This window comes from Hydra vulgaris, chromosome 04 (assembly GCF_038396675.1).
Source record: "Hydra vulgaris chromosome 04, alternate assembly HydraT2T_AEP".
In the NCBI taxonomy this organism is placed as follows: domain Eukaryota; kingdom Metazoa; phylum Cnidaria; class Hydrozoa; order Anthoathecata; family Hydridae; genus Hydra; species Hydra vulgaris.
The window spans coordinates 11,469,346-11,484,160 of NC_088923.1; the positions used below are offsets into that span (position 1 = coordinate 11,469,346).

The following is a 14,815-nucleotide window of genomic DNA, read 5'->3' on the forward strand; positions in this document are numbered from 1 at the left end:
CTTTGTGATGTAAAAATCTATGTCTAGACTTTGATATAAGAATGTGCACAGTATTTCATAATTCTATTTATAATATTGCACGGCATAGGTGCGAGACATCAGCTCGTTGTTATAAGTCTTGGCTTTGTTTCCTATTTTGTGGGTAAGCGTGAAATTTGGTTTGCAATAGATTTTAACACTCCTTAAGAAGTTGTTTAACCTTTTCAAATAGATTTAATTTAGTTTTTTTATTTTGCTATTTAAAAGCGTGATTAAATTTTCTTTTAGAACAACCATTAAAGTATTTATAAGATTTTTTTTGAAATTATTATTTGTTTGGTTCCCACCTACCAAAAAAAGAGATCAATTATTTAAAAACCAGGGGCGTTTATAGGAAATTTTTTGGGTAAGTCTAAAAGATACTATGCCCCCCTCCGTCTCCCTATTTTTTTTAAGAAGCGGGAGAGGGGACCGGATGAGTTTATTTTATAAAAATGTTTCAACAATTCTTTAAATGACTTATAACATTGCTAAAATGGTCACTAAAGCTCAAAATATGATTTTCGCAAACTAAAAAAATTGTTTTTTAAAAATACTTAGATGTCGTAATGTAAAATTTTTATAGTTTATAATTTTTTAAATACAAGATTTTGCTGTGTAAATTTTTTTATATAATAATTTATAAATAACTTTTAATTATAAATAAACTATATAAATACTTACAGTCAAAAACTTATTGTAATAACTGTACAATGCTAAATAATGTTTTTACAAAGATGCCTGGCTATAAAAATAGCTGTTTAACAAAAAACAGCTAAGACATTTTTTGAAGTTATACTTTTATCATATTTGAATTTTATTTAAAAAGCAACTCATAAGCATTTATAACAAACTTGTTAAAAACTTGTTTACTATCTATAGACTCTGTATGAAAAGCTAAACTAAACCATTTAGACTTTATCTACCATTTTGATTTGCAACTTCTACTTAATTTTCCTCTTATAACCTTTTAGGCGTCTCAGTAAAAAAAAAAGTTTGTTGCTTGTAATGTTTCAGTATTATTAGATTGGAGTTCATTTTGAAATTCAAGCAGTTAAGTGTAATTTAACTAAACTTCCCACAGGTCAAACTCACGTAGTAAAGCCTTGGTTTGGCAATAATAAATAAACCTAATAAAGCCTTTGGTTAAATAAAAGGTACTAAAACATATGATTTGGTCTTTCCAACTAGTATAACAAAACACAAAATTTCTGCAATTGCTTTTAGAAGAAACTGAAGATTAGAACGAAGAAATTAAAACACAGGTGCTTTATAACATTTTAAATTGTATCAATCAAACATTGTGTTAAACTCAGTAATTAGATAGTCAAGAAAAGAAACAGCGATAACCAAGTTAAAATAATTTGAAATGCAATTTTTAGGCTTGTTTAAAGCATATTTGAAGGTGTTGATTAATAATATTTCTAAGTATAAAGACAAAATCTTTTAATGCTTAAATAAGATTTAAACTATAAAAAATATCATTATTACTTGCTTGCACAATTGTGTAATTAAAAAAGTTATATTAAAAACATGTCATGCTATAAACAGTGCAACAAAAAAATCAAAAATGTTCTATTGATATTTTATGACATTCTTTGAGACAGAAAACCACAGAAATAAAAAACTTTTGTAAAGTATCCATGCCACAATTTCTCATTTCATAACATCCAAAGAAAAACAGTAATAGCTTTTATTAAAACACTAAATAAACAAGTTTTTGCTTTATGTGGTTTATCATAGTTCCTATTACGATTCTCATGATTCTCATAAAGGATAAACAATATGGCTAATCAAAATTTATACTTAATAAAAATTTAGATCTAAAATTTGGATATAGACATTCTAATTTTTTTGCTTCGAACTCTTGATTATCAAAGAAAACCAAGGGACAAACAATAGTTTTTATCGATGCAATCATAAACAGCTTCTACTTGTAATAACTCTGTCTCCCTTTCTTGTATCCAAAGGATTTTGTGATATCAAAAATTCTACACAATTGATTTAAATTTGGTCGCCTAACTTTAAAGGAAATGATGTTTTTCTTTATCATACTAACTTTTTCTTTAAATTGCCATATAAACTTGTGAATTAAGCGATATTTTGACCTTATCAACGGCCAGGTTATAAGCTTAATAAAATTTAATAATTTAATAAATAATAAATTAAGCAAGGTATATGTTCAAAAGGAAGTCCGAATTTTATTTTCCACATTTGAAACCTTTTATCTCCTATATCTTTTTTTATCTCCTTATTTATTATTTAAAATGCAAGTTATTAAAATGATACGCAGTCTAGTGTAATAAAACTAGAAATGTCTATTAATATATTTTGATATATACTTGTTACTAACTAATTTTACTTGATAAAAATTCTACTCAGGATGTATGTTTAAAGGGAAGTCCAAAGTTTGTTCCAACAAAGATAATCATTTTGATTTTTTTAAACTAATGAAAGAAAAAATATAAAAAATAAAGTTCTATATAGCGAAATAAAATAAGGTATGTCTATTCAAGTTTCTAGTTAAGTTATTTAACTCAAAATCTAGTTTAACCTCCATCAAAATATTGAAATTGTTATTTTTTAACAATCACAAAATTATGAAACCGATCCACTATTATGTTTTCCGGTTTTTAATTTTTTTCCAACCGTTTCAGATAATTAACCGTGCATAATTTGTTTAGTTTAAGCTGTAGTTTGGTTTTAATAGTTACATATAGTAAAACTTTTTTCAACAACATAATCAAGTTGAAAAACTTTTATTTAATTTTTTTGGGTACAACCAACGAGTAGTAGACCCGTAGTAGCCCCTGAAAAACTATAATTCTTTGGTAATATAAATAAAGCAAAGTTATTTGCTTTGCGCAGCACCTAGTTAATCTATTTTATACCTCATCAATTAATTTTTTCTTTTACTTTTTTGTAATTAAAATCTCATTAAGTTTTTTTTATCTTCTGGCGCCCCAATTATCAAAGCGTCCAGGGCACGAATGCTACATTTACCTCTTTCTCTCTGTGGCCCTATATATATATATATATATATATATATATATATATATATATATATATATATATATATATATATATATATATATATATATATATATATATATATATATATATATATATATATATATTTATATATATATATATACACACACATACATATGCATATAAACTGTATTATTTTTATTTTATTTTTTTTATATTTTATTTACACCTTTATTTGTTCTTTGATAAGAATTTCGAAATTCACCATTCTGCAGCACAGTGCTTCTTGAATAACTATTTTCAACTTCTGAAACATTTATCCGTTTAAGAACGTATTTTAATTTGGCTTTTTTACTGCTTTGATTATTATATCCTGAATAACTTTTTAAATTCTCATAATTCCCACCAATGAGCATTGAATTATTTTTTTTATTCTCGTTGTTCCGATCAATGAGCGTCTGTTTTATTTGCTCAAGATCATAATGTTGGTTACTGTTAAAAGATTTGTTTTCGTTATTTAAGGAGTCAAACACAAATCTAGAACTAGTTTTGTTCTGTTTTTTTAAAGGACCCATGGAAATTACTTCTGGTGGAGATTCATTACTGCTTTTAAGTGAAGTTAAATTGTTTTTAAACGTGAATGAATTGTCTTCAAACGCGGTTGAGTTGCTTTCAAACGCGGTTGAATTGCTTTCAAACGCGGTTGAATTTCTTTCAAACGCGGTTGAATTGCTTTCAAACGCGATTGAACTGCTTTCAAACGCGGTTGAATTGCTTTTAAACGGTGTTGTATTGAATTCAAACACGGTTGAACTGTTTTTAAACTCGATCGATCTGTTTTCAAACGCGGTTGAGCTGTTTTCTGCGGCAACCGAATAATTTTTAAACCCAACCAAACGGTTTTCGCTGCTAACAGCAATGTTTTTAATTAAATAACTTTGATCCATTTCATGGTTATCAAATATTGATTCTGCTATTTTTTCACTTTCTGTTTTCTTTTTCCCTATTTCGCCATTTGTTCTTCGTTCTCCTTTTATTCTTTTTTCTTTTATTTTTATATTTTCGTTTATTTTTCTATCTTCATTTGCTGTTTTATACCATTGATCACCTTTATTATCTATAAGTAAAAATTGATTTTTCTCGCTTAAATCTTTATCGTTTATTTCTGATATATTCATTTTCATTTTTAAAAACGAATCTAATCCATCAAAGTTATCTTTGTTTTTCAAGCGAAAATTATCTGCAGTAATATTAATATTTTCTTTCGTCAAATGAGTGTTTTTTGTTCTCATGAGAATATTTTCTGCTATCTTTCCGTTGTTTATGGAGTAATTTTTGTATGTGTTGCTATTTTTGATTTTTTTAAAAGGTACATTTAAATTTGAATTTGCTTCATCTGGAAGTTCAGTTATGTTTGTTTTTCCTTTCTCTATAGAAAATTTATTGTTAAACATGTCATTTTTGTTTATGTACTTTTCAATTGGAGCTCGTAATGCAGTTTTTAAAGGAGCTGATATTAAAACTTCTTTTTTTGGTTCGAATGTGCTTTGATCTTCATATTGGTCTCCTAAAGGATCACCTATTGAATCACCATAGCTTACTACTGCAGTACTTAAGGATCCATCAATTTCTCTCGGTGCATCTTCTTGCAAGCTATACTCTAAAGTATAGTTTCTTTGATCTCCAAAACCTTTGTTTACGTTCTCGTCTTCTTTTTCTTCAACTTTGATATTAGGAGCCATACCTTCTAAGTCTGTAATTTTAGTATTATCCAACACCACATCTAGGTTTGCATTCTCAAGAGAGCTATTACTAGGATCATCAATTAAGATCATTTGCTGAGGTTTGAATATTTCTAAAGAAATGTTTTTAAGAAAATTGGCTAATGTGTAACATAATGTAAAACAAAGTTTTACATTTGTAAAAGAAATAATAAAATTGTTTATCCTAGTGCAGTTAGTTTAGAATAGTTTTATATTTTATTATAAAAGTTATACATGACACTTTCTAAGAAGTCTAAAATTCCAAAAATAAAAAATAATGCATGCAACAATACTTATTTCAGTATCGTTAAATTTTTTCACAAGCTTGAATTGTCATGAACTAACACGATAAAATGTTTAAGGATAAAAAAGAGAAAAATAACTCTTGTTTAGCTAATTGATTAAAGTTTGTTTTTATGCATTAAATTACTTAGTGTTAATAACTTATTGAAAATAAAATACTCTTTCCCAAATAAAATGGACTTTAGAAGTGAATAAATTTCTGAGTTATTCATTGATAAGCCAATGTCAATGGTATCGTATATGTAGGCGACACACAAATACCGATGTAAACACCACACAATTTTAAAAAATTTGCCAAAGTCTAAAAACAAATTTGTTATCTTTGGTATTAGAATTAGCAACCAGACAATCTCTAATGGCCTTATTATAAAAGGACAAAAATAGACTTCGACAAAGCACTAATTGCAACAATTTTAATTACAACTATCAAAAATGAATTGTCTATAAAAAATGTTTGTCTTTCTAGACAATCATTTTAAAAACGGACACTAAAAGAACAATCTCGATTTTTTAATGAGGTATAGAAGATCTATTTAATATATAATTTGGACTTATAACGAGTAATTAAATTTTCACTGCAGCATCGTTTCAAAAACTGAAAACGAGCACAAAATTAAAAATACAATTTTTCTAACAGAAGTTCATTTTTTAATTTTTTGTCCAGCGTGTGCTGTTGATTAAAAAGTTAATGTCTATTTAAAAACCTCAAAATGGACTATTTTGTGCTCAATTGAAGTTCATTAATTACTCAGTTCAGTTGTTTTTCAATTCTCAGTGAATGTGCGTGAAAATTTATTTTTAAAATGCCCTTTCCAGTTTGGGATTACTTCAAAAAAGTTGAAGGTAAGTTTATCATTTAAAAAATTTTCCTTAGTCACTAAAATCTTTATCACCTTCAATAAAATTATTTTAAAAATATGTGATCAAGGAGTTGTCCTTTATAAAATGTGGATTAGTAAGTAGAAGATTCCAATAGGTGTTAAAATTTATTTAGGTTTGTGAATAAAACAATAGTGAAAAAGAAAAATGTTTTTTAATTTCATTTTATTGATGAATATGTACGCAAGTTTTAAACAATAATTAATCATGGGCAATGATCGTCATTTGGAGTTTTGATGTCATTTCAATATTTTTTTAATATTATAAATTTACTACATAACAATCTTCAAATAATACGGTAATAAAAGATCAAAATGATATTTAGCTTATCAAAGTGCCAAACGCAGGCTATTATTGAAGAGTTTTATTTTTAAATTTGTCACCATAAAAGTCATTTTTACCATGAAATAAAATTCAAATATAATGTATCGTATATTTTCTTTTTTGTTTCTAAGAGATTTTTTGGGTAATTTAGATTTTATTGGCAAAAATCAATATTTCTGGTTTTATGAAATCAAGTAAATTTAGACAAAATCATAGACACCAAATAGACAAAAAATTATGCTATGTAGACTTATGAAGTGAAAATTATTTTTTAACTGAGCAATCTTAGGACACCATCAAAAATTTGATAGACACAACAAGGACAAAAAATTAAACATTTGTTGTGTCCATTATAACATACAGAATTGTCTATGTCTGTGTTGTAAGTCTATCCATAGACTAGTCTGGTTACTAATTAGAATAACATTACTGTTTATAACAGATATAAAAAAATTGAAAAAGAAAATTCTTTTAATGAATTACGAAAGAAAGCTATAAAAAAACAGCTTGTTTTTTCGTAAGCCGTTAAAAAAGTTATATAGATCCTTAAAGAGAACTGGTAACCACAATAATATAGCGGAGATTTTTTCGTTTTTTTTTATACTTCTTTTTATTTGTTCATTCTCATTTGATAAAATAATAAGTATAGTGTTTGTTTTTTGAGTTTTTCTCAGAATAATTAACGAATAAGTAAGTATTAAAAAAAATGATATTTAATAAGTAATAAAATATTTTCAGTTTATAACCCAATGATGACTTGAAATTTTAGAACGTTTTTTTAGGTTTTTGATCTAAGTAATAAACCTGAATTAAAAATAAATATAGTCAAGTTAAAAAGAAATTGTTTACTATCTCTTATTCCTGCCATTTTTTTGTTAAAATATTAAATATACTTACAAAAAGAAAATTTAAAAATGTTTGTCACATCTGGAATATGCAGCGGTTATAAGAATTATGTAACCGTAATATATGACGTTATTTTATGGCGTTTTATATGGTGCGTTGTTAATTGTCGGTTTATTACATCCGAATTGCCAAATTTGGATTCATGTTCAAAGCTGTTGAAAGTTTTCAGAATTTTTACATTAAAGTTAAACTAAACCAGGTAAAGTAACTCAAGACTTTACTTTACTCAAAATTAAGCTTTCAGGTGTTAACTCAATTTACAAAGTTTACATTTAAATAGATTTTAAATTAAGTTTATTTTTATTTCATATAAAACAACTCTCCTAATAACTATGAATTTCTTTGTGCTATAAAGGATGTTTTGATATGCGAAATACGTTTTACATCAATAGATATGTCACATGGTTTACATAAGAGGAGTAGCTTTCTACATGTTTATTATCCTAGCAGGCACATAACGTATTTTACGCGTCTAAAAAGCGAATTGATACGTTTTCATACACGTTTTAGTCGTTTTAAACTCGTCTCATGTCCATCGGGATTCAATAGAACATGGCCATAATAAGATAATAACAATACATTAACACATTTTGTTTACAAAAATATTTTTGTTGTTTTTAATGTTGTTTTTCTCATTTTTACCATAAAACCTATTTTTTTGTTTCATTTAATCATACATAAACAAAACAAAAAAATTAGCTAACTAAAGAGTTATGTTCCTTAGGTAATTTATTGTTTTTCAACAAAAAAGCATAAGTGGTTTTTTAATGTATCCGTTTTCAAAAAAAAATCAGGCTAACACTGGTTTAATATTTACCTTAGCATAGAATAAAACTAGAGTTTTATGATTATGAAAAGATGAAAGATTAAACTGAAGTGATGTGTTCGGAGTTTTATATTCTTTCAATAAAACATGCACAAATGTCATTTAAAAAAATGGATATTGGAATATAGAGGAGAAAGGGGAATATGAAATACAATTTGCATTTATAAAAAAACATTTTTTTTTATAAATGCATGTATAACACATGGTTTTTGAATAAAAATCACTAAATTGTCACGAGTACAAAGTATAATGAATTGTTATGAACCGTCAGTTGTGAAAAAATACAAGTATTTATTTTTTTGTTGAAAATGGTGGGTAATTATTAAATGGTTAGATAAATTAGAATAGATGATTGAAATCGTTGAAAAAATAATTTGATTTTTTTAATTAAATGCAAGTCATTTCTGCTTTGGGTTAATAAAAACCACATACATCATCTTTCTCTACTCCAAAAACAGTCAAGATAAGCTCACAGATGTCAACTGAAATATTGAATCCAAATTTCCCCTTGTTAATCTTTGAAGAATTTTCTATTACAGAAGATGCATTCAGTGTCTTTGTTTTACGGTTTTTTAGCTGTTGGCGTGAAATTGTTAGCAATGATTCATCACTAATAGCATTGGAGTCATCTTTAATTGGTTTAGGTCTAACAGAGGATTTTCATCGTTTTTATTTTTATTTTTTTTTGTTTTTAACGTTGTTCCGACGTTATAACAGCAAAAAGCAAAGTCAAAACATTCATATTTCCTTACTATTCCATATTTTCCCCTTCTCCTCTACTATATAGATAAGAAAAAAGATAAAAGCGGTAGTTTAACGCAATACTTAATTTAAATGTAACCATGCAGACGCTATAAACGGATTAACTATTATAACATAACTAACCTTGTCTCTGTTCACCTTTAATAGAAACCCTATCTATCTCTTGTTGATGTCTTTTGTAATCATCATGTTTTGATAGAGAGACCTTATAGTTGTTCCGAGATCGTAGGTGTTTTGATGTTGTATTCACTTTTTTATCTTTATCGTAAAAAAGTAATTTTTTTTCAATCTGTTTATTATTTTGAACTTTTTTGGCTGCTAGGTGTTTCGCTATATGGATTATATGGTGCTTTTTATTAGGTACGTTAATGTAATCTTTTTCTAAAAAATAAAAAATTCAATTTTGGTTAATTATCAACTTTAATCATCGTTTCAAGTAAAATTAGATTTAAAAAGGATTTTTAAGTTTGAAAGAAAAAAAATACATAGAAACAAGTTAACTAAATTAAATATGACTGATTTGAAATATTAATTTGTTTTATTGCTTTTGTAAAAATCAATAAAAATTCATTTGGACATTTTTACTCGTTGTTAGGATTTTTTAGATTTTACAAAATTCGTGTTATAATTAAATTCTATTGATATAAAAATGATGTATTTATAATAAGAATGAAATGAAAATTACTATTATTATCTTCTTCAGTAATCAAAAAACAACTTCAATGAATTTATTTATAATTTGATGAAGAGGTGCTTTACCAGACCCCTCTATCCTGAAGGATATGAAGACACCGACAGTTTATGAGTGGACGACTTGTGCCGACGACATTAGAAATCGAGTATTTGAACGTTTACTTGATAAATGTGCTGACATCATGGATAGCTTTACATTTCACAATGCTGAAATGAATTGAATTGCTAAATATTTGACCATTCCCCTGCTTTGTTGATTTCAGCTTGAAGAGTTGTCCAACTCATTCATAATTATGCCTATAGTTTCACTGTTGTCTGCATAAAGTTTCATATGATGGGTGATGTTGGCCGGCAGATCTTTTATAAAGATCACGAACAGCAACGGGCCCTAAAGAAAGCTTTGAGGTACACCACTAGTGACCGCTTTCCATTTAAATATAATGTTGTTGATGAACATTCTTCAACTTCGGTTGAGTAGCCAAGCTGAGATTAAGTCTGAGAGCGCGCCTTGAACGCCTTAAGCTCTTAACTTGTGAAAAAGTTGATTGTCCCGCACTTTGTCCAACGTTTTGATATCGTATACTGCGTAGCTCCATTGAACTATTTTTGTCAGAATTTCAAGTTTCTAGAAGGTTTAAGACGCAGCCCATGTGATAAACAAGATCATGCTGCTTTGGAGTGATTAAACCATTATTAACACAGTATTTTATCCAAATACTTCTTTGAAAAATACTTTCATGATCTTGCAGTGGATTGATGTGAGCAAAACTGTATTTGCGCCTATTTTCAAGAAAGGTTGTAAACTATTGTAAAGGGTTGTAAAGAGTTGCATCATACTAAAAAAAATATTAAGCTAAATGAGGTTTTGCAAAAGCAGCTGTGCATTTAGCGAGGACGCGTGGATATGACCGTCGTAGCCGGTTGATATCCTCTCATCAAGGCTGTTAAGGCATTTTTGTAATATATCGATAAAAAAAACTTGAAATAAAAATATTTTGAGAAACTTGTGCATTTCGTGAACTACATTAATGTACTTTACCCAAGTGGAGTGTTTAGCTCTGACCGCCTCAATAATAATATAGTGATACCGAATGTTTCTATTTTTTAGTAAAATAAATAATAGTTGAAATTGTAATTATTTTATTATTTAAAAATTATCTGTATATATTTATAAAATGCCAATGTCACTTAAGAAAATAAAGTACTTTTTTTTTTTTTTTTTTTTGTTATGTATTTTTTGTTATGTATTTTTTGTTCTACAGTATACATTTTCGTGATTACATAATAAAGATTCGTTAAGATTGAATACATATAAATATTAAAAAAAAAAAAAATCACAAACATAAATAATAAACAAACTTCTGTAATACGAGCTGTAAGAAGAACGCGGGAAACTTGCAGAAGACCAAAAGGTCTTATCATCAAGAACCGCTTTACATTGTCATACATATATATATATACGTATAGAAAAATTAAAATATTTACAAAATTTTTACGTTAAATTGTTACATTATAGTTGTATTAAAGTGTAAGATAACAATTATACAAACATGTATCGTTACTTTTTCTTAATATTACCACGTTTATTGCTAACGCAATGTTTGAAATATATATTAAAGTATATTAAAAAATAAGAGTTTATATAAGAAGCTAACAGTGAACAAATTTAGAAAAAATCAGTAAGTAAATTTTTATACTTTAAAATACTCTTTTTAATAGTTTTTATAAAGCCATTTAAGTTTTCAAGGTTAATAATATTTTGATTAAGTAATAAAAACTTATTCCAGATATGAGGTGCACGATAAGTAATTTTAAATTGCACAAGCTTAGTTTTGCATGAAGGCTCAAAAAGGGTACTATTTGTGTGCAACAGGTATTTATACTCGAGCTTTTGTTTATAAAGACTATAGAAATTTGAAGGAGTTTTTTGCATTTTACTATTATACATAAGACTTAGAACATTATATATATTTAGTTCAAACAATGTTAGTAAAGACATCTGTTTAAAAAGAGGCTTTGTGTGTTCGTTTTTATTTTTAAAATTAATTACTCGTATAGCATGCTTCTGTTTACGATAGAGAGGTTCTAGTTTGCTTTTATAGGTACTACCCCATGCTGTATTACCGTAATTTAAATAACTTTGAGCCGCTACTCAAACAAAGCTATAGTAGATTTGTTTGAGTAGCGGCTTTTTCAATTAATGGCGTGATCGGTATATTATTCCGATACTTTTAGATATTTTATTACTTAAATAGGCGATATGTTTATTCCAATTTAGATTTTCGTCAATAAAAACACCTAAAAATTTAGTAACATTATCCCTACTTATTTCTCTATTTTCAATAAACAATTTTGGACGAGAAGATTCAACTTCTTTTTTTTTATAAGAAGGATGAAATAAAGAAAACTTCGTTTTACTTAAGTTAATAGAAAGTTTATTTGCCCTAAACCATCTAGAAATTTTTTCTAATTCTTGATTTATTTCTACGCACAGTTCGTTTATAATTTTTCCGGAGATAAAAAAGTTGCTATTAACAGCAAAAATTATAGTTAAAATTCTTTTTGATGCCCGATAGAGATCGTTAACGTAGATTAAAAAAAGCAAAGGCCCAAGTATTGAACCCTGAGGAACACCACACTTTAATATGGAAGGATTAGAGAGTTTATTATCTCCATAGTATATAGATTGCACACGTTTATCTAAGTAGCTTTCAATCCATTTGTTCGTTCTACCCCTTATACCATACATGTTAAGCTTTGATAATAATGTTTTGTGGTCGACTGTATCAAAAGCCTTAGAGAGATCTATGAATACACCTAATGTAACTTCTCCGTTTTTAAAAGAGTTTTTTATTTCATCAACTAGGTGAAAGATTGCGTGTTCAGCTGATGTATTTTTTTTGAAAGCCGAATTACTTAGAGTAAATAAAATTATTTTCTTTAAAAAAAGTATATACTCTATTGTGCATAATTCTCTCAAGTATCTTAGAGAATGTAGAAAGTATTGATATTGGTCTGTAATTGCCTATTTCACTTATATCTCCTGATTTAAAAATAGGTTGTACTTTCGCAGTTTTCAGTTTTTCAGGAAAGATACCTTCCTCTAAGGAGTGTTTAAATATTTTAAATAAAGGAACTTTAAGCTCGTTTTGGCAATTAATTATAATGTTGCTATTGATGTCGTCGATTCCGGTTGCTTTGTTTCTTTTTAGGCTTTTAAAAGCATTGTTAAGTTCTAACATGGTTAGTTTTTCGTTATTCAATTCATTTTTATTACGATCTAAATATTTATCAAAAGATTTATTTGCACTAGGAACTTGGGAAGCAAGTTTAGATCCTATATTAACAAAGAAGTTGTTAAACTCATTTGCAATGACGTTTTCATCATGAATTGTTTTGTGGTTGATTTTTATAGTTTTAGGAAAGCACGGTTTGTTAATTTTTGGTTTACCAATAATTTCATTTAATAATTGCCATGTTTTCCTAGAATCTGTTTGACACTTATCAAGTAGTTTATTATAATAATTAGCTTTAGCGGTTTTTTTAATTTTCTCAAAGAGACTTGCATAACTCTTGTATTCCGATTTTGTTTTATCGCATTTTTTTTTAAGGTACTTTATATATAATCGTTGTTTCCACTTAGATGATTTTTTAAGACCTTTACTCAACCAAGGTGAATTTATGTCTTTAAATTTAATTGTTTTTACTACTTTGGGGAAGTGTTTATCATAAAGAAATACAAAAATATCTATAAACGTATTATACATTAAATTGGTATCATTTGAGGATTCTAAATTTGACCAATCAATATTGGCTAACTCACTTTTAAAGTTAACCTGGCTATCCAAAGAAAAATGTCGCCTTGTGATTGTTTTTTTTTCATTTATTTTAAATTTAAGTACTGGTAACGCTAGAAAAATAAAACAAGTTTATTAAAGTAAAAAATAATATTTTTCTTGATCAAAATGAAATTGCTACCAAATTTATTAAATATTTTGTAAATGTAGGACCAAACCTAGGCAAAAAAGTTCTTAAACTTAAAATTTCAATAAAGAAAATAATTGTAGATTTATTAAACTAAATTCCTAACTAGCACATATACATTGGGCCAAAATATGTAAAACCATTGCGAATGTTGGCTGTTTTTTCCGATGCAAATCCAACGTTGATCCAATGTAAATAACCCAACGTTGATTTAATGTATATGGATTAAGGTTGACTCGTTCTAACGTTTTACCAACGTATGTGTGCTAGCTGGATTCCATTAACATCTCATTTAAAATCTTGAGAGTGAAAGATTGAGAGTAGGCGAAGAGAATTTACTCTTAAAATGCTTTTCTAATGATTTTATATGTGCGAGATTGGGGGAATTACTCCTAAACTTACGTGAATAGATTTAAAAAATTAATTTTTATATTTAAAATTAATCAAATCTCAATAAGTTACTTACAGTTATGATATATATTTTTAATTTTGCTTTTAGGTTTCCCAAGAATACCTAACGGTCTAATCACAGAGCACCGTGGAGAAGAATTTAACGAGGAATTTCACGCCTCTTTCCTAACTATTGGCGTAAAACATGCCAAGAGCTCACTTCAAACTTTGAATCTCTCTCTCAATATATATATATATATAAATATATATATATATATATATATATATATATATATATATATATATATATATATATATATATATATATATATATATATATATATATATATATATATATATATATATATATGTATATATATATAAATATATATATATATATATGTATATATATATATATATATATATATATATATATATATATATATATATATATATATATATATATATATATATATATGTATATATATATAAATATATATATATATATATGTATATATATATATATATATATATATATATATATATATATATATATATATATATATATATATATATATATTGAGAGAGAGAGAGAGAGATTTAATTAAAATATGCATATAAAGAATCTTCAAACCTAATAACCAACTTAAATTGGTGATTTCTTCCAAGATTTTCTGGGATTTTTTTTTAAATAATTATTTTAGGTGCACCAAGAAGTCCTTGCGGTCTTATCATAGAGCACCGCAGAAAAGCATTTGAAAGGAAGTTCACGCCTCCTTCTTTATCGATATTATCAACTTACCCTGAGGTGGCGTTGAACAACGGATCTCTAGTTTCTGAGGTAAGCTCGCTAACCACTGCGCAACGGTTGCTATAAATTCCTTCGTAATGTACTTCGTGACGTTCCTTGGGCTATTGTCTTTTCTATCTCTTCTGATAAATGCGCCTCATACTTAACCTCCTGGATTCAGGTAGG

The 14,815-nt window shown here is 27.0% G+C and overlaps 1 protein-coding gene across 3 annotated transcripts in view; it reads right to left on the reverse strand.

Moving 5' to 3' along the window:
* Positions 1 to 14,815, reverse strand: part of LOC101235686 (protein PF3D7_1417600) — a 56,239-nt gene that overhangs the window by 23,160 nt on the left and 18,264 nt on the right. Inside the window, exons 3-4 of one of the 3 annotated variants that reach the window (XM_065795448.1) lie at positions 8,896 to 9,153; positions 3,239 to 4,864 (exon numbers count right to left, since the gene is read on the reverse strand). The exons of 1 other annotated variant lie outside the window; for it this stretch is intronic. In XM_065795448.1, coding sequence (XP_065651520.1) covers positions 3,239 to 4,864; positions 8,896 to 9,153 — 1,884 coding nt within the window. The remainder of the gene's footprint in view (positions 1 to 3,238; positions 4,865 to 8,895; positions 9,154 to 14,815) is intronic. One more of the 3 variants, XM_065795449.1, reaches the window with a different exon arrangement.